The 27,863-nt window shown below is 42.7% G+C and overlaps 1 protein-coding gene across 5 annotated transcripts in view; it reads right to left on the bottom strand.

Annotated features, from left to right (window-relative positions):
* Nucleotides 1–3,473: 3,473 nt before the first annotated feature.
* The window catches only part of NAP1L1 (nucleosome assembly protein 1 like 1), a 58,996-nt gene continuing 34,606 nt past the window's right edge, over nt 3,474–27,863 (bottom strand). For 2 of the 5 annotated variants that reach the window (XM_069764565.1, XM_069764566.1), the window contains exons 4-15: nt 23,307–23,409; nt 16,517–16,658; nt 16,354–16,434; nt 15,077–15,205; nt 14,911–14,982; nt 12,445–12,584; nt 12,011–12,156; nt 11,218–11,237; nt 7,963–8,085; nt 7,811–7,843; nt 6,858–6,908; nt 3,474–4,146 (exon numbers count right to left, since the gene is read on the bottom strand). In XM_069764565.1, coding sequence (XP_069620666.1) covers nt 4,111–4,146; nt 6,858–6,908; nt 7,811–7,843; nt 7,963–8,085; nt 11,218–11,237; nt 12,011–12,156; nt 12,445–12,584; nt 14,911–14,982; nt 15,077–15,205; nt 16,354–16,434; nt 16,517–16,658; nt 23,307–23,409 — 1,076 coding nt within the window. In that variant the 3' untranslated portion in view covers nt 3,474–4,110. Of the gene's footprint in view, nt 4,147–6,602; nt 6,633–6,857; nt 6,909–7,810; nt 7,844–7,962; nt 8,086–11,217; nt 11,238–12,010; nt 12,157–12,444; nt 12,585–14,910; nt 14,983–15,076; nt 15,206–16,353; nt 16,435–16,516; nt 16,659–23,306; nt 23,410–27,863 lie in introns of all 5 variants that reach the window. The other 3 variants (XM_069764568.1, XM_069764569.1, XM_069764567.1) reach the window with 3 other exon arrangements.

The following is a 27,863-nucleotide window of genomic DNA, read 5'->3' as shown; positions in this document are numbered from 1 at the left end:
TTTTTGGTGCGTTTTTTGATGCAGTTTTCTATGCAGAGTCTGTGTGTTTTCTAGGAAGTTTTTTAGGGTTAAAATGGCTGAAAATACTCTAACCCTACCCCTAACCCTATTCTAACCTTAGTGGAAAAAAGAAAACATTCTTAATTTTTTTATTGTCCCTACCTATGGGGGTGACAAAGGGGGGGGGTCATTTACTATTTTTTTTATTTTGATCACTGAGAGTTATATCTCAGTGATCAAAATGCACTTTGGAACGAATCTGCCGGCAGATTCGGCATGCGCCTGCCATTTTGCAAGATGGCGGCGCCCAGGGAGAAGACGGACGGACGGACGGACACCGGGAGGCCGGGTAAGTATAAGGGGGGAGATGAGGGCACGGGGGGGGGGGGGGGTTGGGGGTGTCGGAGCATGGGGGGGGTGGGATTGGGGCACAGGGGGCAGCCACACTGCAGCGGTTCTGCACCACAAACCGCAGTAAAACCCGCAGATATATATTTTTCATCTGCGGGTTTTACTGCGGGTTTGACCTCACAATGGAGGTCAATGGGTGCAGAACCGCTGCAGTTTTGCAAAAAGAAGTGACATGGTACTTCTTTTTTACCGCGGCTATTCAGCGCGGCTTTTTTTCCCCCGATTTCCGCATCATGTGCACAGTGGTTCCTGTTTTCCATAGGGTACAGTGTACTGTACCCTGCATAGAAAACAGCTGCGGAGCCGCAGCGGTTCCGCAGTAATAAACGCACTGTGTGAACATGGCCTTAATGGCGTCCATATTAATATGTTCAAGCCATAGCGGATGCAGCCTCCACCCACCTTCACGTCCAATTAACAACTATAGGCTTGTGATCTGAAATCAATCCCGGGAGGTATTCTACCCCACAGATCATGTGTGTCATAAGATCATTACTAGTGATAACCTGAGCAACGAGTACTCTTGCTTTTCTGAGCACGCTCGGGTGACCGAGTATTTATGACAGCTCGGAGATTTAGTTTTCATGGCAGCAGCTGAATGATTTACAGCTACTAGCCTGCATAATTACATGTGGGGATTCCCTAGCAACCCCCACATGTACTCAGCCTGGCTAGTAGCTGTAAATCATTCAGCTGCCCCGTGGAAAACAATCTGAGCAGTCAAATACTCGGGAGGTCACTCGAGCGTGCTCTGTAAAACCCGAGCAACGAGTACACTCGCTCATCACTAATCATTACCTAATGCAAAGTCAATTCTGGCGAGACCCATGAGTAACAATCTTCATTCCTCACTCTCCAGAGATCCACCATCCCCAACTATTTCATATAGTTCCCAAATGAGGAGTTTTCAAGTGCCCTTGCCCATTCGGCTTTGTGCCTGTCCCACCCTTCATCTAACTCATTATTGAAGTCTCCGACAATTAACAATGGTAATCCTATGCCCCATTTATATAATTCAAATCTCTCTTGAACCTTCTTTCCCAGAATATGGGGGTGGGATATACACAGCTACAATACACAATGGCTGCCCATAGATTTTGCAAATTATCAAAACATATTGACCATCCCCATCTGCATGACTATTTCTTCAAAGGGTGTGGATGCTCCTATCAAAACCCCCCTAGCATATGAATATGTAGAATGATATGCCCCCCAATCCACCTCTTCATCACTACCCCCCCCCCCCCCCCCCCCCCCAGTAGATGAATCTCTTGAAGACAAATGACATCTGGACTCTTTTCTAACATTCCCCATTCGCTGTTCTTCACATCCCCTCTGACAGCCCTCTTATATTCCAACTGAGGACTTTACAACAATAAACCCCAACCCTCCCCAATATTCATTAACACAACCATTCCGTTGGTATATTTCGCCTCACTTACCAGAGAGTGGGTAATCCAACTTCTAGCTAACCTTTCCACAATGTATTTAAACTGCTATCCAACTACAACACCTCCCCAACTCAAATACATATTACAATAAGTCCCTCTGTAGTCCAACATCCGCTATTAAACCAGGATCCAGAGGCTTCTATAAGGCAACAAAATCTCCATTTTCACCATCTTCTCACTTCCCTCTTTCCTTATCAGCTATGGGCTTCTTATTAAGTCCAGCCATTTAGTGGCTTCATCTGGTGTTGGAAAAAAATGAACTGCTCCCAGGGCTACAACCCTAAGCCGCGTACAGAGTGGAGTAGATCAAATTCAGGTCTCAGCCTCTTTACCGATCCATAACTCATCTTCTGCACCTCAGCTGAGTAATCAGGGTAAATAGAGATCTTTTGACCATTAATGCACATGTCCTCGGCCGCTCAAGCACTCCTCAATATAGTGTGTCTCTATAATTAAGGATCCTAGCAAGGATAGTACGGGGAGGAGGGGGACCCCCGGTGGGAGGGAGTTTTAAAGTAACTTTGTGTGCCTTTTCCACCGCAAATAACTTTGACAGGTTATCAGCACCGATCTTATTAAGCAATTCCTCAAACTTTGTAGGATCAGTCCCTTCTGCCTTTTCAGGGACACCCACAAGTCTCACATTATTCTTCCTTGATAGATTTTCCAGATCATCATTTTTACTTGCCTGAGAAGCACATTTTTGCAGACACCGAGTATGAGACTTCTGCATTTTAGAAAGTTGATCCTCCAGCACACTTACTCTTTCCTCCATCACACCCACTCTATCAACTTTAGTCATGTCTGCCTTTATTTTAGCCACTTCTTTAACACCATCTACTCTGTGTGAGGGTAGTTATTGCAGTTTTGCAGGATCTAATCAAATCATATATGTCCTGCAATGTGGGCTCCCCTATTACAGGCTCCTCCACTGTCTCTTGCGCCACATCGTCTTTGTCCTGCCATTCTCCCTCCTTCTGTCCCTCCTGCACCGTATCATTCTGAGCCTTCTCCTTGCTCTTTAACTTTCTCTCCAGTCTTTTCCACTCCGTCAGCCATCTGTTTCTCTGCTCCGTCCATCCAGGCATATTTCTCCAGCCTGGCAGCAACTTCCATCCTCTGCTTAAGCAGCATTTGCAGCGTCTGCCCTTTCCACTGCCTCCACGCCCTTGGCGCCATCTTGGCTCCGACTCGCAACTCCTGCCTTGGCATCCTGCTGCCGCACCATCACATGTTGGGACCTACCTCCGATATCCTCCCCCACCAGCAGAGAACGTTACCAGCTCTCAGGAGGGACACAGCAAGATTAATGAAGGGTCACAGCGGAGGAGCCCAAGAAGCCGTCCGCTCACATGAGGTGCTAGGCCACACCTCAGCTCCAATATGTTAAACCCCTTTGCAAATTGCCTTTTCCCAATTTATGCCAATGCACAGAATATATACTCATGTATGTCACCTTTGGATAGAATAATTTATATACTGCCATCAAGTGTAAAGTGCACAGAAAATCATCTGGAGACAGTCACATCTAGGATTCGAAGCAACATTAGTCTGTATGGAAACCGTGGCAAACAATTGAATGTATGTAAAATATACAACACAAGATAAAGCTTTCTGAAAATACTAGGTTTTATTCACACCCCATTGGTAAACCATAACCTTGTTATGTTACCCATCAGATTGGTTTATAGATCACAGTCACAATACAAAAACCCATAGCATAACAAGCAGATATGATCAATGGACATTGTTGGATTGCAAATTGATATCAAGGATAAGTTATTGAATGTACCATTTCCAAGGCAAGAACTGCAATTCTAGAACAAGGTCATGAAGGCACAGCTATTGCAAGCTACTTACACCTGTTTGAACTACTGGGCTGAGAAAATACTTTGGTTCCTTAGGAGTTTTATCTAAACAGACTGGTCTGATGGCAGCTGTGATTTATCAGAACTGCAGAGATCTACATGGCAGAGACTTCACAAGAACCAAGACTATGAAGCAGTGAAGAACATGCTTTAAGGGATTTCAGCATCCTATTACATACTTGGCAGGAATGTACACTTAATACTAAGTCCAAAGATCTTACCATTTAGACAGATTTTTAGAGGTTTAAATTTTATATATTTTTTTAACAAAAATTGTTGACTTTATTCTACCAAGAATACAAAACATAAGGCTGTAAGTAACTAAGAGTTGTTTAACTTATTACAGTGCAGGTAATCCTCAAGGCCACATATATGCCACTTCATTGCTGCTTGCACTCAGCTGGGTTTTGATCTTTCTGTGAAGAGAAAAAGAAAGCATACACATTCTTATACAAGGTCATAATAAAAATGCCACCTAACATATCGTACACCCTAAATGTGCACCTCTGTACAAAAAGTATCTGTCATAGCACAAACTTCCCAGCATAGTTTACATGCTCATCACTGCCCTGGAAGACTTTCACAGATTAGCACTGGATGAAACTCTAGACATGTGAACATATACCGAGGAGCAACTGTCAGGTTTCATAAATCAAGAAGCAAATCTATGAAAGCCAGGTCAAGAGTTGACACTCGAGATCCAGATACACATTTTCCAGGTTATATTTCCCTGTAAATCAACTATAAGTAGCTTTAAAAGTTGTGTGTGAACAATTACAGAAAACACACTAACATTTTATTTTGCTGCGTATTCAGCCATGCTCCTTTGTAGACAATGCATACATCCTGTTACTTATGGCACCCCCTAGTGTTCACTGATGGCACAATAGAATCAGAATTGCTGTCTAATGCCTTGGTCTGCATATGGCTGCTTAAGTCATTCCTGTTATTGTACCACAGTATTTTAGTAGTCAGACTGGGTGACCACTGGTACTGGAGACCGGTACATCACAAGGGGGTACATATCTAGACTGCAGAATATTTTCTGTTTTCAAGTTTCCCCAACTGTAAAATGTTTAGCTTGCGAATGTCATCTAGTTGTAGGATAACCACTAGTGATGAGTGAGTTTACTTGTTGCTCGGGTGGTCTGAGTATTTGTAACTGCTCGGAGATTTAGTTTTCGTTGCCTCAGCTGCATGATTTACGGCTGCTAGCCAGCCTGAGTATATGTGTGGGTTGCCTGGTTGCTAGGGAATCCCCACATGTATTCAAGCTGTCTAGCAGCTGCGAATCATGCAGCTGAGGCAAGGAAAACTAAATCTCCGATTACTAAAAAATACTCGGGAGACCACCCGAGCAACGAGTATACTCACTTATCACTAATAAAAACTTCAAAAAGGTTTGTCTGAAGACCAGCACTAGAAGAAATGCTTTGCTAAAAGTATTTAGGAATGTATTTGTTTTGTTGAGGAAGATAAACACTATAGAATTGAGAGAGCTGCCATCTTGTCAGGCCGGTTACACATACGCTGTTTACTGATCGGATTTACTTTATATTTTGATTGGACACTTCTGAACGCAGCGATACCAAATGTGTTTTGTTTTATTCTGAATGGGATAAAAGGACGACAAATTGAACTTTATTTTTTTTTTTCACTTTTATTTTTACTGTTTCAATAGTCCCCATAAGAGACTTGAAGCTGCAATCATTCAATAGTCTGTGCTACACACGATATTTGTAGCGCAAGTCAGAATGTACTATTAACAGCGGCAGATCTGACTTAGGAGACCTGACTCACAGCGGTGGAGCGCCTACAGCACATGCTCAAAGGCTCTAACATTCCAGGACAAGTGTGTCAGTAACAAGGTAAGGTGCTGGACCATTTATATTCTATAGCAATTAACCCTCTAGTGTAGACAAAATTGAAGTTTGCTTCTAATAAAATATAAAGAAATGTTATTTAGGGGTCCCAACCCTTTGGTATACCATCACACACCCCCTGAAAAGTGCTGGTTGAGGCAGTTCTACACCAATAAGTCTGACATTCACTGAGCAGGAAATGATCAGTCTTATATAAGGCTATGTACACACGTTGTGGATTTTGCTGTGGATCCGCAGTGGATTTGACGCTGCAGATCTGCAGCTGTTTTTCATGCGTTGTACAGTACCATGTAAATGTATGGAAAACAAAATCTGCAGTGCACATGCTGTGAAAAAAAAAAAGCGTGGAAACGTGTGTGGATTCCGCAGCGGTTTACACCTGCTCCTCAATAGGAATCTGCAGGTGTAAAACTGCAGGTGGAATCCGCACAAAAACCGCAGTAAATCCACAATGCGGTTTACCTGCAGATTTTGCAAAAACGCTGCAGAAAAATCCGCACACCAATCCACAACGTGTGCACATAGCCCAACAAGGCTGGTCAAATGCAGATCACTAAACAATTATCCAACAATCACTCATGACATGAAATATGACTGAAGATAAAGGTGTAGTCGTACTGGTCAGGTTTCCAACAGCCATTGGTGAGACATCGTAGGCGATGCCACTTTTGCCGAAAAACACATGCTTACAGGGTATGTTAGACTAGCTGCAGCCATTTAAATCTTATTTTTGGAGACCATGGGGGGAGTTGGCACAGAGGAATTCTGCTCTACAATACGATATTTTTTGTAATGCTACAATAATGCGAGGTAACCCCTGCAAACAACACAGATGACCAGCACAAAGTTGTGGGTTAGGGTTTTTTTTTTTTTTTTTAAATGGTGTTTATTTTTAATACGGAGCTACGCAGTTTGCCAGTTAGTTAATGAACCAAAACCACACGCACACACCATTAGTGCATTAATGCTCAGTGTCAAGAGTTACATACCCAGGATAAGAATTCTGGCACCATTTAAACCTAGTAAGGAAAAATGTCATGGGTAGACAAGTGGAAAGGGTCACCGAAAACTCAGGCATCTGCATGTTAGTCTAAACAAATGCATGCTATATTGTAGAATTTACATAAATTGCATTAGAGCAGTCAGGGCACCAAGTACAAGCCATACAAGAAAGTGAAGGTTTGAAAAGGGGTGGAGGAGGGCATGAGTATCCAAAATCACCCATTTAAACAGCCAACACTCACCTTAGGTTCATAATCTGGGTCATTTTCTTCATCTGCTTCCTCTTCTCCTTCCTGCAAGAACAGTAGCTTCAATTAACCACCAATTTTAAGATGTGCGAGGAAACATGTGTATGAAGTGTGCTGCCCACATTTTTTACATTTGGAAAGAACATACCTACTAAGTCCTATTTTGAGCAGAGCGCCATATGTGACATGCTCAGAGTTTCACAGATCTCAATATCCATCTTTTTAACGGATATCCAAGTAGCAGCAATGAAAACCAGGTTGTCTGTGCTGTCCAATAAAAATGAATGTGAATGCAGCCAAAGCTACTGGGTGAACAGTCACAGTAGACCTCAGCTGCATGCCCACCAGTCCAAGTAACAGGGTCCACGCAAAATACCTGCTGGCAACAGCAGCCTTTGCAACTGTCCTGCCTTGAGTGCAGCTGCCTCAATACTGAAGGGAAATAGGCGCTATACATTCAATTTAAGATCCCATAAATTAGTCAAAGGTCACAGGTAGTGATGAGCGAGTACTCGTTGCTCAGCTTTTCCAGAGCACGCTCAGGTGACCACCGAGTATTTATGACTGCTCGGAGATTTAGTTTTCATTGCGGCAGCTGAATGATTTACAGCTATTAGCCAGCTTGATTACATGTGGGGGATTCCCTAGCAACCAAGCAACCCCCACATGTACTCAGCCTGGCTAGTAGCTGTAGTGATGAAATTCAGCTGCAGTGATGAAAACTAAATCTCCGAACAGTCAAATACTCGGAGGTCACCCAAGCAACCAGTACACTCGCTCATCTCCAGTCACAGGTCAAGACATGGGACGTAACCAAGATGGAAAGCAACATTGATGTGCCTTGGAATTTATGAAACAGAAGTACTGTAGAAGTACTGTAGTATGATCCAATATAATGGCATTAACTGCTGAAACATTTAGTCACATGTAAAAAGTGTATTAATTACCTCATCATCCGCTTCTTCACCTTCCTCATCATACTGAATAAGAAGAAAAAAAAAAAAAAAAAAGTTTAATAGATGTTTAAAATCTGAAACAGGCATTAGAATTAGCATGTAGAAAACAGCTGCTTAACCATTCTGTCAAACACCGAACTTACATCATCGTCATCATCTTCAATAGCTTCTCCAGTAAAGTAAAGAACAGATCGAGGAATTATACGCTCACGCAGGAAGTGTCCTATTTCAAAGTCCGCCGTAAGAATAGCTTCTGCATCATCATCCTAGTGAGATGGGGACGACGACACACACGTTAGACATAAATATCCTTCAGCACTGCATTAAGAAGAGACTACGCACAGAATCATTGTTCACTACCTTGTACAGGCACTCCGTGCATCATGGCGTGGCCGAGCATTTAACTACGCCTTCCCTTCCTGGTTGCTTTCCATCCATCTCCACCCCCCAAATGACAGCTCTGGTTTGATAGAGATAGGCAGAGATTGAAACCAATCAGGTGGGAATGAGCATTTGTTTGGACTGCTGTGAAGCAAGGCGCTCCTATACTTTGTTTGCACAGTCACTAGTTGGCGGCCCAATTGTCCACGCTGGGGATATGCACTGTAGATAATCACCAGAACCGTCACCTCTGCCCAGAGCAGAATCTTTGATACATCGGCCATTGCCAAGGGACCCAGTTCCTCCCTGGTGACTTGACATGCCACCGCCATGGCATTGTCTGCCTGAACCCCAAGAAGCTTTTCCCAGTGACGGAGGGACAGAAGAATGGCCCTCAAGGCTTTTGAGCGGCAGAGAAGATTCCTCTGCTGCCAGTGAACGTGAAGGAAGGACAGACCTCGGAAGATGAGGGGGATGAAAGCCACCAACTGTGAGATCGTTTGACTTGGGAGGACAGCTGAACTGGACGATCCAGAGAGAAAATAGACTTGTTCCACTGAGATAGGATGGCCTGCTGAAGTGGTCTTAAGCAGAATTGTGCAAAACAAATTGCTTCCTATGCAGCCACCATCCATCCCAGGACCGCCATGGCAGAGCGGAAGGAAGCCGAGGGCCCTGCAGATTTGAGGTCTTATTCCAGAGAAATTCATATTTTGCTTTTTATATGTAAATGAGCTGTTCCAGGTTATGGGATAGACACTGATCCGCTAGAGAATCTGCCACCAAAGCTTATTTTATATGAAAGGAGGCACTACCGCTCTGGATCTCACTGCAGAGCTGTGTGTGATTATACCAGACATCTGCAGGTTCCTCAGCTGCCATTTCACAGGCAGACAGTGCTACAATATTGCTGCAATACAGCAGAGCTGCAGATGGTAAAGTGTTTTAGACAAATGTTCAGTTCTACTGTTCTGTGTTAGTTACTTGTCTCACACTGGCAATTCCCCCCTTCATGTAAAATAAGCTCTGAAGGCAGATCAGGGAGATCAGTGTCCAATCCATAGAACCTGAAAGGCCATTTATATACACTACCGTTCAAAAGTTAAGGGTCACTTTAAAAAATAAGGAAATTTCTAAGAAAAACAGTGTTTTTCCAATGAAGCTAACATTAGTCAATTCAGAAATACACTATACATTGTTAAATGTGGTAAATGACTTCTAGCTGCAAATGTCTGGTTTGTAATGCAATATCTTCATAGGTGTATAGAGGCCCATTTCCAACAACCATCACTCCAGTGTTCTTATGTACTTTGTGTTTGCTAACTGTAAGAAGGCTAATGGATCATTAGAATACCCTTGTGCAAGCATGTTAGCACAGCCGAAGACAGTTTGGCTGATTAGAGAACCTATAAACCTGACCTTGGAGAGTTTAATAGAACCAACAAATGTAATGCTCCAGATTCTCATCTTGCTCAAAGTGGCCAGAAAAAAAAAACCTTTCATGTTAAACTTGACAGTCTATTTTTGTTCTTACAAATGAAGGCTCTTCCATGCGTGAAATTGCCAAGAAACTGAAGATTTCTTTCAACGATGTGTACTACTCCCTTCAGAGGAAGCACAAACAGGCTCTAACCAGAGTAGAAAGAAGAGGGAGGCCACGCTGCACAACTGAGCGACAAGACAACATCTGCAAAGAGTTTGTATGTTCTCCCCATGTTTGCGTGGGTTTCTTCCGGGTTCTCTGGTTTCCTCCCACACTCCAAAGACCTACTGATCGGGAATTTAGATTGTGAGCCCCATCGGGGACAGCGATGATAATGTGTGCAATCTGTAAAGCGCTGTGCAATATGTTAGCGCTATATAAAAATAAAGATTATTATTGTCTGTAGTTTGAGAAATCAACACCTCACAGGTCCTTAAATGGCAGCTTAATTAAATAGTACACGCAAAACGTCAGTGTCAACATCTACAGTGAAGAGGCGACTCCGGGATGCTGGCCTTCAGGGCAGTGTGGCAAAGAAAAAGCCATATCCGAGACGCTAATAAAAAGGAAAAGATTAATATGGGCAAGAGAACAGACATTGGACAGAGGAAGTTTGGAAAAAAAGTGTTATGGACAGACGAATCCAAGTTTGAGGTGTTTGGATCACACAGAAGAACATTTGTGAGACTCAGAACAACTGAAAAGATGCTGGAAGAGTGCCTGACGCCATCTGTCAAGCATGGTGGAGGTAATGTGATGGTCTGGGGTTGCTTTGGTGCTGGTAAAGTGGGAGAATTGTAAAAGGGATTTTGAATAAGGAAGGCTATCACTCCATTTGCAACGCCATGCCATACCCTGTGGACAGCGCTTGATTAGAGCCAATTTCATCCTACAACAGGACAATGACCCAAAGCACACCTCCAAATTATGCAAGAACATTTAGGGAAGAAGCCAGCAGCTGGTATTCCATCTGTAATGGAGTGGCCAGCGCAGTCACCAGATCTCAACCCCATTGAGCTGTTGTGGGAACAGCTTGACCGTATGATACGCAAAAAGTGCCAATCAAGCCAAACCAACTTGTGGGAGGGGATTCTAGAAGCATGGGGTGAAATTTCTCCAGATTACCTCAGCACATTAACTGCTAGAATGCCAAGTGTACGCAATGCTGTAATTGCTGCGAAGGGAGCATTCTTTGACGAAAGCAAAGTTTGAAGGAGAAAAATATTTCAAATAAAAGTCTTTCGAACCTTGTCAATGTCTGGACTAGATTTGAAATCAATTTGGCAACTTATTTGATTAATAAAAAGTATGCGTTTTCATGGAAAACAAAATTGTCTTGGTGACCCTATACTTTTGAACGGGAGTGTATAACAAAAGTGTGAATTTCTCTGGGATAAGACATCAGATTACAGCCATTAAGGTATCCCTCACCTACAAGCTAATATAGACGGCTCAACAAGGTTGAGCCTACTGACAGATTCCCTGTTTATCTATTAGAGTCAATTAAGGCAGAATTACTGTTCATATTACTTACCAGTTCTCCATTTTCTGGTACTAAATGGGGGTGTAGAGGAGCAGGAAGGAAAAAAAAAAAAAAAAAAGTTTAGAAACATTGTCTTAAAGGCGGTTATAATAACACAGACATTGCTTTCTTCCTGAAGGATTTATTTTTCTAAAAATACAACTCCCTGTAATGTGCCCTTTCAGTTTACCAGTCTTGAGAATTCATTTGAAAGCAAGAAAGGAGCCTTCCTTCATAGTCTAACTTGACATGAGATCCACAAAAAAAAAAAAAAAGTGAAATCCCCCAACAGCACATTTTAATTACAAGAACAGTCAGAAACCACCGCGTGAAAGATACAGATTCAACTAGCATGCAAATGTTACCAGGAATCTGTCTAAGCTGGCAGTATGAACTAAGCACATAGCTTTGTAGGGAGATAAGCAGCCACATTCCCTCTGTGGAAAGTCATGCAGTTTCTGAAGCCCAATTACCCCAAAACCAGGCCCTCACATGACTACATGGAATGTGTGCACTTGGCTGGGTATACAGTTCGTCAGTCAAATCTAGGGGAATCCAAGTATGAACCACAATGCACTCACTGGCCACAGGTCTCCTTCTGGGAATGTGGCCTCCTATATTCTCATGAGACTCTTGAGCTTGGGTCAGATCAAGACCACTTACCAATAAACATGGATTTATGATAACAGGTTAACTATAAACTTGCTAGGATTCTGTTTCAATGTTCAGGCAGCCCATAAATTACATTTTAAATGTAGGATTTTTGTAAATTGCAGTCAGAATGACAGTAATAAAACTGGCTTACCTTCAGGAGGACAAAAAAAGTTGAAAAATGAGTCATTGGGAACAGTTTTCGTGACAGTCCTTACTGTTCCACGGCCCTTGTGTTTTTGTTTCTTCTTTATTGTTTTTAAAGTAACATTTTTGCCTTTTTTCCAGTCAATCTGGCACCTGAATTAAAAAAGGAATCCCATGCAGTTACTTTAAATGAATATTGAGGCAAAACTACAAATGTCCAGCTAGTAGCCTTATTAAATATAAACAAATTCACTTTTGGACACTTCTGTAAAGTTTGCAACAGAAGTATTGACAAGACTGGCTAGTGCTCTCTGCATGGGATACAATGAAACCTTAATGAATGTTAGGCAAAGTTCACACGAGCAAAGAAAGAAAAAATTCATGAAAATCTTGTATTTAATGTGTGTAAGGCAGTTCATAAAACAGTTTAAAGTCACTTACCCTGTACAGCCCATGATTTCTGGTCCATCGAAAGAAAATGGATCAGACTCATCAGGTTCTGATCTCATTTTGTATGTCTTTGTCAAAACTTCATTAGCGAAGAACTCATTTGGCTCATAATGGAATTCTAAAGTGAAGCTCTGCATTACAACAAAAAACACAAAACAAAACCATGTCACCGTTTCCATGCTAATTAATTTTGCACTTAGATTTTGCAGCATGAATTAGCATGCTGTGGATCTTATATCGGCAGCCCATCAATTCACGCTGTGGCATTGCAGGAGACTTCGAAAAATCTTATGCACTATGCCAGCCCTGTAAGATACAGAAATTCCTCTTGTGAACAGGCAGAGGAGGGTCCATTGCTTTGTTTGCTACATAGACTATGTTCCGAAGAAAGACTAAGGCCATGTTCACACAGTGCGTTTTTTACCGCGGAACCGCAGCGGTTTTGCCGCTGCGGTTCCGCAGCTGTTTTCCATGCAGGGTACAGTACACTGTACCCTATGGAAAACAGGACACACTGTGCACATGGTCCGGAAATTGTAAAAAAAAAGACGCGCTGAATAGCTCCCGGAAAAAAGAAGGAGCATGTCAATTCTTCTTCCTGAACCGCAGCGGTTCTGCACCCATAGACCTCCATTGTGAGGTCAAAATCGCAGTAAAACCCGCAGATCAAAAATATATCTGCGGGTTTTACTGCGATTTGATGTGCAGAACCGCTGCAGCAGGAAGTGCGGGGGAGCGGGCGGAAGTGCGTGGGCGGAGTGTGGCTGCCCCCCGTGCTCCGATCCCGCCCCCCCGTGCTCCGATGCCCCCCCACGTGCTCCGATGCCCCCCCCCCCAGTGCTCCGATGCCCCCCCCCCCAGTGCCCTAATCTCCCCCCCTTATACTTACCCGGCGTCCCGGTGTCCGTCCGGCCGTCTTCTCCCTGGGCGCCGCCATCTTGCAAAATGGCGGGCGCATGCGCAGTGCGCCCGCCGAATCTGCCGGCCGGCAGATTCGCTCCAAAGTGCATTTTGATCACTGAGATATAACCTCTCAGTGATCAAAATAAAAAAATAGTAAATGACACCCCCCCACTTTGTCACCCCCATTGGTAGGGACAATAAAAAAATTAAGAATTTTTTTTTTTTTTTTTCACTAAGGTTTGAATAGGGTTAGGGGTAGGGGTAGGGTTAGGGGTAGGGTTAGGGGTAGGGGTAGGGGTAGGGTTAGGGGTAGGGGTAGGGGTAGGGGTAGGGTTAGGGGTAGGGTTAGGGGTAGGGTTAGGTATTTTCAGCCATTTTAGCCCTAAAAAGCTTCCTAGGAAACACACAGTAAAAAAAGGATAAAAAAACGCATCAAAAAACGCATCAAAAACGCATCAAAAACGCATCAAAAAAAGGACCTGCGTTTTCTGCCAAGAGCTGCAGTTTTTTAAAAAAACTGTCCTGAAAAAAAAAGGATGGAAATCCTGAACGTGTGAACATACCCTAACCTCACCAATGAAGAACATCCCAATTGTTGAGGCACTTTTCATATATCAAATTGTGCACAGTCCGTTCTGTGGCAGCAGAAGTCCAATTTAAAGGGAGTCCATCCCTAGGTTTGTGACCTCATCTGGGAGCGGCATAATGTTGGGAAAGAGACCCCGATTCCAAAGATGTATTACTTAGTTTACCGAGTGCAGCAGTTGTACCTAGTGATGAGCGAACGTGCTCAGATAACGCTTTATACGAGTAATATATTAGAGTCCCCGTAGGTGCATGTGTTGCAGCTGTCTACTGCCGCAGGAACTCAGTTATTCGAGCATGCTCGAGATAATCTGATAACATGTAATCCAAGCATGTTCGCTCATCACTAGCTGTAACACTATAGATGAAGCGAGCTATCAACCCACACTAGTTTTCTGTGTACATTGTCTATTCATAGCTAGCTGCTTGCCGATAGTGGGGGCACAGTTGGACTAGCAGGCATACCTAGTCCAGAAGTGATAATCTCCTGGTGATAAAACTTCACTGTAAGTTAATAGCACAGCCAAAAAAGTGACTTATGGCTGGAATCTGTTTCAGCCCCATCTCCTGCTGTATTCACAATACATTGCAGAAACCTGCAGACAGATTCCCTTTAACTGAAGGAAAACTCATTTTGTTCTTCTGTTATATTGGGTTCTTTGAGGAGGTCTGCTTATTTTCTTGGCTCTGCCTATAAAGCCCCAGTAGAAACACGGTTATTAACAGCCATGGAAAGTTCTGATCTACTGTGTTGCCAACTCTTCTGAAGCAGGTAGTTTTAACTTCACACCTCCTTATAAGTTGAATAGCCACACATTTCTCTCCACTACTCATGGATGGAGCTCAATATCCTAATCAGTTAGACACCACTACAAGGAGATGGAGATTAATCCTTCCTTGATGGAAAAGTCAAAGGACAAGACCTACTGAAAGAGGGAAAACTATTCTAAAAAGCAGCAAAATTCTTACCATTGGTTGACCAACATCTGAAAACTTTACTTTAATGTCTTTTAAGTGTTTCAGTATTGGTTCGTCATGCTCCTGTATTGGGTTTAGACAAATAAAAAAAATAAATCAGCCTATAGTTCAGTAACTTTTACAACTCCACATTAAAAGATAGATTTGGCAGCCTTACCTGAACCATGTCACTAAGGAGATCAACATTTTTAAATACGGTTAACCAGAATTCTGGAATGCCTTTAGGGTCCTCCTTTTCTTCATCTTTCTTCTCCTCCTCAACCTTCGCCTTCTCTTTCAAATCCTCCTAGTGCAAAGTTTATGATAAAACAACCAAACACAGCAAGGGCATTTCACTGCAGTCTATACTCTGGTAATTAAGATTCTTGCTGGCCTTTATGTTCATATAAAATGCCTTCACAATTTCAAGCTAGAGCATGGTTTTAATTCTCTGTATGTGTGCGCCAGGACCCATAGACGTTTTGGAGTAACGCGAGACAGCTGCAATCTTTCACACTGCCCGCTAACGCCTGCACACAACGTTTACGGCTTCAAATTGAAAGTTCTTTAGGATTGGCGAGCGCCATTCTTTCAAGACCTAGTTTTGAATATACTGACGAAATGCACCACAAGATGCCGGTGAGCCACTCTAAGAAAATGCTTCTAAACCAGTAACAGTTTTGTGCAGAATCGCCTTTACATGATTCTCTGTATACTGTTGATCTGTCCGCATGGGCTGTATACACAGATTTCCCCACTTCACATTACAGTACTATTGACTGGCATTATATTTGATAAAACCCTATCCACACAGCAGTCTGCCATGTGGCTACGACTGGCAATGCAAGTTTGACATTTGTAGCAGATCAAGTTTACAGTGCGCTACATCCATTGCAAACAAATGAATAAAGTCTGCAATATTTCAGCACCAACTAATGTGGCCATAGCCTTAAAATGGCTAGATAAGAAATCTATGAATGTTTTGACTACATTTCTTATATACACACAGTAAAAGATAAATGTTGCAGGGCTCGAGATACTCCAGTGAAGAGCTTCCTGAGAACAAATCTACTCAGATGTCAAACATACTCCGACTTTGTGAAGGTTTGGGGTCAGTTTTTCGTACAAAGGGTTTTAAGGTCTCTGGGCAGACCTTCACACTACTCCCCTTGGTGAACTATGTATAGAAACCAGCACATACTCCATACCTAGGTAATCAGTGCGGCTTGTCTCCTGCACAATGCACTGTATACTACAAAATTACAAATTCACTAATCTTAAAAAAAAAAAAAAACCTGTAGCTACATGCTTTTGCAGTTTTTAACCACACAAGAAAATCCCTTCTTCCTGGCATTACCCCATTTATTGGGTAAAATGTTGTATTTTCATTAGGCTTTGTGTTAGCACTCGTCGATTCTGAGGTATGAAAGGACACATGCAAATAAAGTTACTCACTGAAATCTCTTCCTCTTCATCTACTTTCCATTCACACTCTTCTTCCGTAGGTTCATAAGTGGCATTTATAATTTCACTTCTCTATTAGGAGGGGGGGGGAAACATTCCATAAAGATCAATTGCACATGAAAAGCCCCTTCTATAATGCATACCCATAAGTTACCTTGTCAAAGAGTGGCTGATAAAGATCGGCATATTTCCTCTCCAGGGCATGGACCTCTTCATAGAATTTGGCTTCAATCTGTGCACATTTCACTTGAAGGTTTTTAAGCGCATTCACTCGTCTTTTTACTATTTTAGGTAGACTGAAATAAAGAACCGGTGGTGAAAGGTTTGCAGGGTGTAGCAAGATGTACTCAGCTTGCCTAAAGGGGTCATTTCATAATCATCTACACAGGATAGTGTATGACCGCAGTCTGAGCAGGGCAACCAAAGTCACTTGTGTGACTAAGTGAGCATGTGCACGCACTGCTTCATTTGCAGGCTACAGTAGCGGTCAAACATGCCGCCTATGGCTCTATTCACACCAGTGACTCCCAGAATAGGTGGGCACTATCAGCTAGACCAGCAGCTAGCATACAGTTTATCCTTTATAGGACACCTTCAAAATATACGTAAAAACAAAGTACAATAATCTAAATTACAAGAAATGCTTTCCGCGGAGGTAGCAAGATATGGTGATGTTACCACTGAAGTTCAGCCAAACTTTGCAGAGACTGCGCAAACAAGAGGTCTGACATGTACACTGGTCCAGGAATGTTACAGCAGCTACACCTATGGTGTGAACCCCCAGAACATTTAAAGGCTTAAGTTAATTTAAGGTCTTAGATGGAACCTGCCGGAAGGATTGTGCTCAGTAACCTACAGGCAGTGTCAGGTTGGAGCTCTTATACTGATTACAATGATACCTGGTGATGAAATCCGTCTTGTGGCTGTTTAATCTTTATTTTCAGTTCATTATATTCTTGTGCTCCCTCCCGGAAGGATCTCCGAAACGGACAGGGAGGAGGGACGGCTGACAGCAGCAGCCTAAGCCCAGTAGTCACCTATATTACAGGTACTGCACTCACTTATAATAGTTAATTTCGGTCTCGGATTTTTCTCATGGTATTAACCCATTGATAGTGATACTTCTGATACCTTTTGAACTCACTCTAGCTACTTTGTCTTTTGAGGGCATGCTATGAGCTTACAAACTATTTGTATATACTTTGTTGTTTTTCTGCTATTTGTAAGTAGCAATATATGCTGTACTTTACATTACACACAATTTAAGCATTGCTCACTGGTGTTGTGACCGGCCTATTGTTGCCTTTGTCAGGTGTCTCCCACACAGGCACTTTATGTATCCAACTACTTTTTCAATAAAATACGGTTTTTAAACCTGACTGTCACATGTATCCCTACTATCACATGAGTTCTGTTGGGGTGGTACCCTTAATTCTATGCATTTCTTAGTGACATCTGTTATTGCTTTTATTTGATCTACACTGACATCATTGTAATCAGTATTAACGGCGCCATCCTGACACTGGAGGCTACTGTGCACAATCCTAATGACAGGATCTCTAACTAGAAACATGACTTGTATTGGGTAAGGCTGAAAATTCACCATTAACCCTTTAGGGTTGACCAGCACACATGAACAGCAGCTAGGAGTCATCACCAAGTAGAGTGCGCTCAGGAGCAAAGGGCCTTCTGACATGGTACACACTATGGGAAGATGAATGGCGTCATTCAAAACTAACTCATCCCATTAACCCCTTTACCCCCAAGGGTGGTTTGCACGTCAATGACCAGGCCAATTTTTACAATTCTGACCACTGTCCCTTTATGAGGTTATAACTCCGAAACGCTTCAACGGATCCTGGTGATTCTGACATTGTTTTCTCGTGACATATTGTACTTCATGATAGTGGTAAAATTTCTTTGATAGTACCTGCGTTTATTTGTGAAAAAAATGGAAATTTGGCGAAAATTTCGCAATTTTCAAACTTTGAATTTTTATGCAATTAAATCACAGAAATATGTCACACAAAATACATAAGTAACATTTCCCACATGTCTACTTTACATCAGCATAATTTTGGAACCAATTTTTTTTTTTGTTAGGGAGTTATAAGGGTTAAAAGTTGACCAGCAATTTCTCATTTTTACAACACCATTTTTTTTTTTAGGGACCACGTCTCATTTGAAGTCATTTTGAGGGGTCTATATGATAGAAAATTCCCAAGTGTGACACCATTCTAAAAACTGCACCCCTCAAGGTGCTCAAAACCACATTCAAGAAGTTTATTAACCCTTCAGGTGTTTAATAGGAATTTTTGGAATGTTTAAATAAAAATGAACATTTAACTTTTTTACACAAAAAATTTACTTCAGCTCCAATTTGTTTTATTTTACCAAGGGCAACAGGAGAAAATGGACCCCAAAAGTTGTTGTCCAATTTGTCCTGAGTACGCTGATACCCCATATGTGGCAGTAAACCACTGTTTGGGCGCATGGGAGAGCTCGGAAGGGAAGGAGCGCCGTTTGACTATTCAATGCAAAATTGACAGAAATTGAGATGGGACGCCATGTTGCGTTTGGAGAGCCACTGATGTGCCTAAACATTGAAACCCCCCACAAGTGACACCATTTTGGAAAGTAGACCCCTAAGGAACTTATCTAGAGGTGTGGTGAGCACTTTGACCCACCAAGGGCTTCACAGAAGTTTATAATGCAGAGCCATAAAAATAAAACAAAATTGTTTTCCCACAAAAATTATTTTTTAGCCCCCAGTTTTGTATTTTCCCTAGGGTAACAGGAGAAATTGGACCCCAAAAGTGGTTGTCCAATTTGTCCTGAGTACGCTGATACCCCATATGTGGGGGGGAACCACCGTTTGGGCGCATGGGAGGGCTCGGAAGGGAAGGAGCGCCATTTGGAATGCAGACTTAGATGGAATGGTCTGCAGGCGTCACATTGCGTTTGCAGAGCCCCTAATGTACCTAAACAGTAGAAACCCCCCACAAGTGACCCCATATTGGAAACTAGACCCCTCAATGAACTTATCTAGATGTGTTGTGAGAACTTTGAACCCCCAAGTGTTTCACTACAGTTTATAACGCAGAGCCGTGAAAATAAAAAATCCTATTTTTTTCCCCACAAAAATTATTTTTTAGCCCCCAGTTTTGTATTTTCCCAAGGGTAACAGGAGAAATTGGTCCACAAAAGTTGTTGTCCAATTTGTCCTGAGTACGCTGATACCCCATATGTGAGGGTAAACCCCTGTTTGGGCACACAGGAGAGCTCTGAAGGGAAGGAGCACTGTTTTACTTTTTCAACGCAGAATTGGCTGGAATTGAGATCGGACGCCATGTCGTGTTTGGAGAGACCCTGATGTGCCGAAACAGTGGAAACCCCCCAATTATAACTGAAACCCTAATCTAAACACACCCCTAACCCTAATTCCAACGGTAACCCTAACACCTCTAACCCTGACACACCCCTAACCCCAATCCCAACCCTATTCCCAACTGTAAATGTAATCTAAACCCTAACCCTAACTGTAGCCCCAACCCTAACCCTAACCCTAGCCCTAATGGGAAAATGGAAATAAATACATTTTTTTTTATTTTTCCCTAACTAAGGGGGTGATGAAGGGGGGTTTGATTTACTTTTATAGCGAGTTTTTTAGCGGATTTTTATGATTGGCAGCCGTCACACACTGAAAGACCCTTTTTATTGCAAAAAATATTTTTTGCAATACCACATTTTGAGAGCTATAATTTTTCCATATTTTGGTCCACAGAGTCATGTGAGGTCTTGTTTTTTGTGGGACGAGTTGACGTTTTTATTGAAAACATTTTCGGGCACGTGACATTTTTTTATCGCTTTTTATTCCGATTTTTGTGAGGAAGAATGACCAAAAACCAGCTATTCATGAATTTCTATTGGGGGAGGCGTTCATACCGTTCCGCGTTTGGTAAAATTGATAAATCAGTTTTATTCTTCGGGTCAGTACGATTACAGCGACACCTCATTTATACCATTTTTTTATGGTTTGGCGCTTTTATACGATAAAAACTATTTTACAGAAAAAATAATTATTTTTGCATCGCTTTATTCTCAGGACTATAACTTTATTTTTTTGCTGATGATGCTGTATGGCGGCTCGTTTTTTGCGGGACAATATGACGCTTTCAGCGGTACCATGGTTATTTATATCTGTCCTTTTGATCGCGTGTTATTCCACTTTTTGTTCGGCGGTATGATAATAAAGCGTTGTTTTTTGCCTCTTTTTCTTACGGTGTTTACTGAAGGGGTTAACTAGTGGTACAGTTTTATAGGTCGGGTCGTTACGGACGCGGCGATACTAAATATGTGTACTTTTATTGGTTTTTTTTATTATTTAGATGAAGAAATGTATTTATGGGAATAATATTTTTTTTCATTATTTTGGAATATTTTTTTTATTTTTTTTTTACACATTTGGAAAAAAATTTTTTTAACTTTTTTACTTTGTCCCGGGGGGGGGACATCACAGATCAATGATCTGACAGTATGCATAGCACTCTGTCAGATCACTGATCTGACATGCAGCGCTGCAGCCTTCACAGTGCCTGCTCTGAGCAGGCTCTGTGAAGCCACCTCCCTCCCTGCAGGACCCGGATCCATGGCCATCTTGGATCCGGGGCTGGAGGAAGCAGGGAGGGAGGTGAGACCCTCGCAGCAACGCAATCACATCGCGTTGCTCCGGGGGTCTCAGGGAAGCCCGCAGGGAGCCCCCTCCCTGCGCGGTGCTTCCCTGCACCGCCGGCACATCGCGATCATCTTTGATCGCGGTGTGCCAAGGGTTAATGTGCCGGGGGCGGTCCGTGACCGCTCCTGGCACATCGTGCCGGATGTCAGCTGCGATAAGCAGCTGACACCCGGCCGCGATCGGCCGCGCTCCCCCCGTGAGCGCGGCCGATCGGCTATGACGTACTATCCGGTCCAGGGTCAGATAAGCCCAGGGCACCTCGACGGGATAGTACGTCTAAGGTCACAGAGGGGTTAAAAAAAAAAAACATCCTGGTCCTTAAATAAATAAATCCATCACTTAATTCATGTTTCTTTAAACTGTAGGCAGCATAAAACGAGTGTGGCTGAAACACTGGCATCTCAGAAGACAGCCTTAGACCATGTTCACATCTCGCACTTTTTTAATGCAAAATTTAAAGCTGAATTTTACAGTACCAACAAAAGATGAGATTTCACAAATGTCTTCCACAAGTTGTTTTCCATCCTGACTGATTTGGAAGACTGCAGAATGTCACTTTGGGGGCACTAAAGTTTATCAGAATGCACAAGCGGCAGTAAATATGCAGCAAAACCGGCTTTCTGTAAGCAGCTCCTTTAGTGCCGAGAGATCAGAAGGAAAAAAAAAAAACCTGCAGCATAAACACTGAATATGACCTAAGGATGTGCACAAATAACTGGTGCAGAAATTTCTGCATCTCTTATAAACAAAAAAAAAAAAAAAAAAAAAAAAAAAGCATATTTTACACCACGTTTTTCTTCCATGTGTATTTGTTGCAGATTTTTACCCACTCACTAGTATTGATGAAATCTGCAGCAAAAACATTGCAAGAATTGACCTGTCAAAACCTGAAGGTTTTTTATGCCAACTGTGCAGGGAGAAAACTCAATGTGTGCACACAGCCTATGGATCCATCAGGAAGAGATTCAAGTAGTCAGACATGGCTTTTCCTTGCCCTATGTGACTGGCAAGTCTCTGCTGTGTTTGTACATGGGGAAAACCATGTAGATCAGCTGAAGCAGGGCTTATCTAGTCTATCTTGGATGCATAGTTAATCTGAGTTCTCTCTGAAATGCTCAGGCATTTCAGAGAAGAAAAAAAAAAAAGTACATACCTAGCTGCAGGCATGCAGCAAGGCTCCAATTCACCCTTCTAACTGTTGAGGCAGCAGGAATTCAGTGGCAGGTTCCCTTTATACCAAGTATAGAAGCTATACCCAACACTAATTGCATGGCAAATTATGGCTTGATGGGAGGGTCAGACCACTGTAACCCAACATCCTGAGAACAGGGAGCTGCAGTGTCCCATCTGAATAGTGTTAAAGAATAAATGAAGCAGTGGTGCACATTCTCTATGAAACACATTTTTAAATGATGCAGCATCAGAATAAATGGAGCCAACTCTGCAGACCCAGTTTAATATTAGCCTGGGTTCTTACAGTCCAATCCAGGGAATTAAGTTATCCCATCAAAATGTTCTTGCTCAGGTGGACATAAGATGCAATAGAACTTAATTTCACCTCTCCATTGCGGAGATACTATCACCTAATGATTTAACTAGTGGGTGCAGTGAGTTCTCAAGCAACTCAGATGTACATGCCCTCAGTGAAAACTCGCTTGGACTTGAAATCCTTAGCTGGTTAGGTGCCAATACCTTGACTATTGTGTATCTGCAATGGAGGTGAAAAAAAAAAAAAATTCTGCTCTGCAACCACTATTACACCAAAATGTCCAGTTCAACGTGAAAAAAGGTGGTGAAAGGTTCAGTGCTAAAATTTCAAAGTATGTAAAAATAAGAAAATATACTGTTCAGTCTCAAGAAGATAAATATTTATGTCTTGTTGCCTGCAGAGTGAAGCCTGATCTCCTAGGAAAGGACAGCAGCATCTACAAGTTCTTTGCCATGTTGCAATACATCTTGGAAGCTCTGCTCCGAGACTAGCCATATGGCTGAAAGCAGCCAGCTCAAGTGCCCCTACGTTCCTCCGATGGTGCAGAGGCAAAGCAGTCTGCTTGCAACAACAGCACAGTTCTGGCTAGAGGCATGACCTGCTGCTGGTCTGAACGGTCAGAGTCCATAATCCCATGTGGGGAAGATAATCAGAGTACTCAGCAAGCTGAGAAAACTGAGGCCACACCAAGTCTTCTGTATGTTCAGTTTGCAGGCTTACCTTTCAATGTATCCTGTAGGAGTGCCTACAAGGTCATCTAACCTTTCTTGTAGCGCAGCAAGAATCTGAGGATTCTGCATCATTTGTGCAGTCAATTGTCTGGCTGAAATAAAATGCAAAAAAGAGTTTTACTTACAACCTATAACATACATATTTCAACAACGAAGGCTCTAAAAACTTTCCATATCACTGCAGTAAACTTTATTTGGAAAAGTTTCCTTAAAGGCAATCGCATCATCCTGCAGCCAGTTTCTAGAAGTTGTAGCAATGATGCTGCAGATTTGGACCAAAGGGAAAAACCGTTACTGGCCACACCCCATATTAGTTGGGGTGGAGGGGGAAAAAAAAAAAATAGACGACTTTAACCCCTTCACCCCTGAACCAGTTCTTCACCTTCCTGACCAATCCAATGTTACAATTCTGACCAGTGTCACCTTATGTGGTGACAACTCTGGAACACGTCAAGGGATGCCACTGATTGAAGTACAATGTGTCACAGAAAAACAGTCTCCGAGAAGTGCTAACATTTCGTTGATTTTCATTTACTAATGAGAATCGAAAACAAGGCAAACATTTTGCAATTTTCAAACATTTTTTATGCTCTTAAATCAGTTAGGGTGTGTGCACATGTTCAGGATTGGTTTTTTGCTATAAAAACCTGGGGAAAAAAATGCACACATTAAACATCCTATTAGAATGCAATCTGCCATTTTTGTGCACATGTTGCGTTTTTCCATGGCGGAGTCGCATTCCAGAAAAAAAAAAAAAACAACCACAGCATGTTCATTCACAGGGATTCCGCACACAAGGAATGCATTGATCCGCTTACTGTCTGCATGTGGCTATGCCCACCATACGGGAAGTAAGCAGATCATGTGCGGTTGGTACCCAGGGTGGAGGAGGAGACGAGGCTCCTCCAGGCCCTGGGAACCATATATACTCGAGTATAAGCTGAGAATTCCATCCCATTTTTTTTTTTAGGCTGAAATTGCCCCTCTCGGCATATACTAGAGTCATTCCCAGGGGTCGGCAGGGGAGGGGGAGCGGTAGCTGTCTAATCATACTCACCTGCTCCTGGCTAGGTCCCTGGTTCTCCAGGCGCTAACAGCTTCTTCCTGTATTGAGCAGTCACATGGTACCACTCATTACAGTAATGAATATGGACCCCACTCCACTCCCATAGGGGTGGAGCAGCATATTCATTACTGTAATGAGCGGTATCATGTGACCGCTCAATACAGGAAGAAGCTGCCGGCGCCCGGAGAACCAGGGACATCCAGGGACCGTGCCGGGAGCAGGAGAGTATGGCGGGGCAGTGCGCTATATTCACCTGTTCCTCGTTCCACCGTCGGCGCCGCTGTGTCTTCTGCATTTTCTGTAGTGATGCTCAGGTCAGAGGGCGCGATGACGAGACTATTGTGCGCCGCCCTCTGCCTGAGCATCAGTGCGGAGGACGGGGAAGACACAGCAGCGCCCAGCGGTGGAACGGAGGACAGGTGAATATAGCAAGTGCCAGGGGCCTGAGCAACGAGAGGAGAGAATGTTTTTTTTTTTTTAATTTCACAAGGGAAACAGGAAGAAAATTGACCCAAAAATGTGTTGTACACTTTCTCCCCAGTATGGCTGTACCCCATATGTGGAGGAAAACCGCTGTTTAACCCTTGGAGTTTTTCGGTTTTGCGTTTTCATTTTTTTTGCTCCCCTCCCTCCTTCCCAGAACCAAAACTTATTTTTCCATCAATATGGCCATGTGAAGACTTATTTTCTTTGTGGAGCAAATTGTACTTTTGAACGACACCATTGGCTTTACCATGTCGTGTACTAGAAAGTCGTGTACTAGAAAATGGGGGGGGGGAAAATTCCAAGTGCGGTGCTCTTGGGAAAAAAAAAAAAAAAAGAAATGCAATCCCAAACTTGTCTTTTGTTTGGCCTTTTTGCTAGGTTCACTACATGCTAAAACGGACCTGCCATTAGGATTCTCCAGGTCATTACGAGTTCATAGACACCAAACATATCTAGGTTCTTTTTATCTAAGTGGTGAAAAAAAAAATCCAAACTTTGCTATAAAAAATAAAAGAATAATAATATTGCGTAATTCTCCGATAACCATAGCATCTCCATTTTTTGTGATCTGGGGTCGGGTGAGGGCTTATTTTTTGCGAGCCAAGCTGATGTTTTCAATGATACCATTATGGTGCAGATACGTTCTTCTGATCGCCCGTTATTGCATTTTAATGCAATGTTGCGGCAACCAAAAAACGTTAATTCTGGCACTGACTTTTCTTCTCGCTACACTGTTTAGCGATCAGGTTAATTTTTTTGATAGATCAGGCGATGCGGAATGCGGTGATATAAAATGTGTAGGTTTGATTTTTTAATTGTTTTATTAACTTATATTTTTCTCATATTTTTAAAAACATTTTTAAATTTTGACATGCTTCAATAGCCTCCATGAGAGGCTAGAAGCTGCCATACCTCGATTGCCTCTGCTACAGAGAGGCGATGCTCAGATCGCCTCTATGTATTAGAATTACAGCATTGCTATGAGCGTCGACCACAGGGTGACGTTCATAGCAATTCGGCATCAACAACCAGAGGTCTGCAGGAGACTTCTGGTTGTTATGCCAACGCACCGATGACCCCCGATCATGTGAGGGGGGGGGTCACCAGTGCATGCATTTCTGGACGGAAGCACTTGTTAAATGCCGCTGTCAGGAGTTTGACAGCGGCATTTAACTAGTTAATAGGCGTGGACAGATCGCGATTCCGCCCACACCTATTGCAGGCACGTCAGCGGTTCAAAACAGCTTTGATGCTCACTGCCGGAACCCGCATCAAAGCAGGGATTCCTCCATCAGACATACTATTCCATCCGATGGCAAAAAGTGGTTAAAGGGAACCGGTCACCAGGTTTGGCCAATACAAGTCATGAACGCCATCTTTCAGGGCTGATACACAGCATTATAGAATGCTGTATATCTGCCCCCAACCTGACCTGTAAGAGATGAAAAATAACTATTATACTCACCAACGGCGTGGTCCGGTCCAAGGGGTGTTGCTTGCTCTTCTTGGTCCGGCACCTCCCAGATTGCGATTCAGTCCTCCTTGGTTCATCTGGATGACATGTTGCTGGATCATCCACACAATCTCACCAGCAGTAAGGAAATCTAGAGCTTTTCCACAGTGTGTACTACAAGTAATGTGGAAGCCCCTATATTTCCATTGACAGGTAACTTGCCATTTTTGTGGATTGATTTGAAGCTTTTGTTGGGAACATTTTACATAACATCCATAGATCTACGCTGAGCACATTGGGGTTTCCACCTAAATCTCAGCTACATGATTCAGATAAAACCCACGAGGGAACCACTCACGACACAGGCAGCAAAACTACTCTTGACTTAGTCTGGCCTCTGTTCAGCGGTGTCCTTTTCAGAAGTGCATAGAACTGTGGCGCACTGTGATTTTATGCATGCGTAAGAAGACTGACCTGCCGGATTATAGGCCAGTGTCCACATCGGCCTCATTACAGAGATTCTTCCACCAGGGGTTTACACGGAAACCCAAGTGTAAGCGCTCAGCACAGAGTGCAGGATAATTGTGAGCCGAGCCTTACTGCAATCTTAGGGAGGCAGAATTAAAAATTCAACAGGTGGAAAATTTGTTTAATTTTATATGGTTTCTGGTGTGGTATAAGTGATTAGACGACTATTCTTTGGGTAGTTGCGTTAACAGCAATACAAGATTTTTTTTTTAATATTTGGCTGCTGTCACACTAAAAGACACGTTTTATTGCGGTGCCGCATTTTGATAGTTTTTCCATATTTCGGTTGACAAAGTAATTTGAGGTCTTTATTTTAGCCGGACAAATAACTTGGGCTACGTTCACATTAGCGTTTTGCGCGGTTGCGTCGGGCGCAGCCGCAACGACGCATGCGTCATACGCCCCTATATTTAACATGGGGGGGGGGGGCGCGCATGGACATGCGTTGTGCTGCGTTTTGCGACGCATGCGGTTTTTTTGCCGCAAGCGTGGGGCGCAGAAAACGCAGCAAGTTGCATTTTTTGTGTCCCAATTTCGGCAAAAAAGGACGCATGTGTCGCAAAACTCTGCGTTTTAGCGTGCGTTTTGTTGCGTTTGTTTGCGTTGCGTCTCCGACGCAACATCGCACAACGCAAATGTGAACGTAGCCTTATTGGTACATGAGTGACAGATCGCCATTCCAATTTTTGGAAGGCCGAATGAACAAACAGCAACTCAGGATTTTTTTTTTTTTTAATACCGTTCCACGTATGGTAAATTTGATAAGGCAGTTTTATTCTTTGGGTCAGTATGAGTACAGATACCACATTTATATAGTTTTAGGTTGTGGCGCTTTTAAACAAAAACGTATTAAAAAAATTATTTTTTCATTGCTTTATTCTGAGAGCTATAACTATTTTTCTGCTGACAGGCTTGTCTGCTGTGGGACAAGATGACGTTTTCAGAGATACTTTTTTATTTAACTTTTTTATTTACATTCATTTTATTTTATGTTCAGCGGTACGATAAAGCAT

The sequence above is a fragment of the Ranitomeya imitator genome, chromosome 4, assembly GCF_032444005.1.
Source record: "Ranitomeya imitator isolate aRanImi1 chromosome 4, aRanImi1.pri, whole genome shotgun sequence".
NCBI classification, from domain to species: Eukaryota; Metazoa; Chordata; class Amphibia; order Anura; family Dendrobatidae; genus Ranitomeya; species Ranitomeya imitator.
The sequence above is the reverse complement of the archived record's forward strand: the minus strand, read 5'-3'. Positions and strand labels throughout refer to the sequence as shown.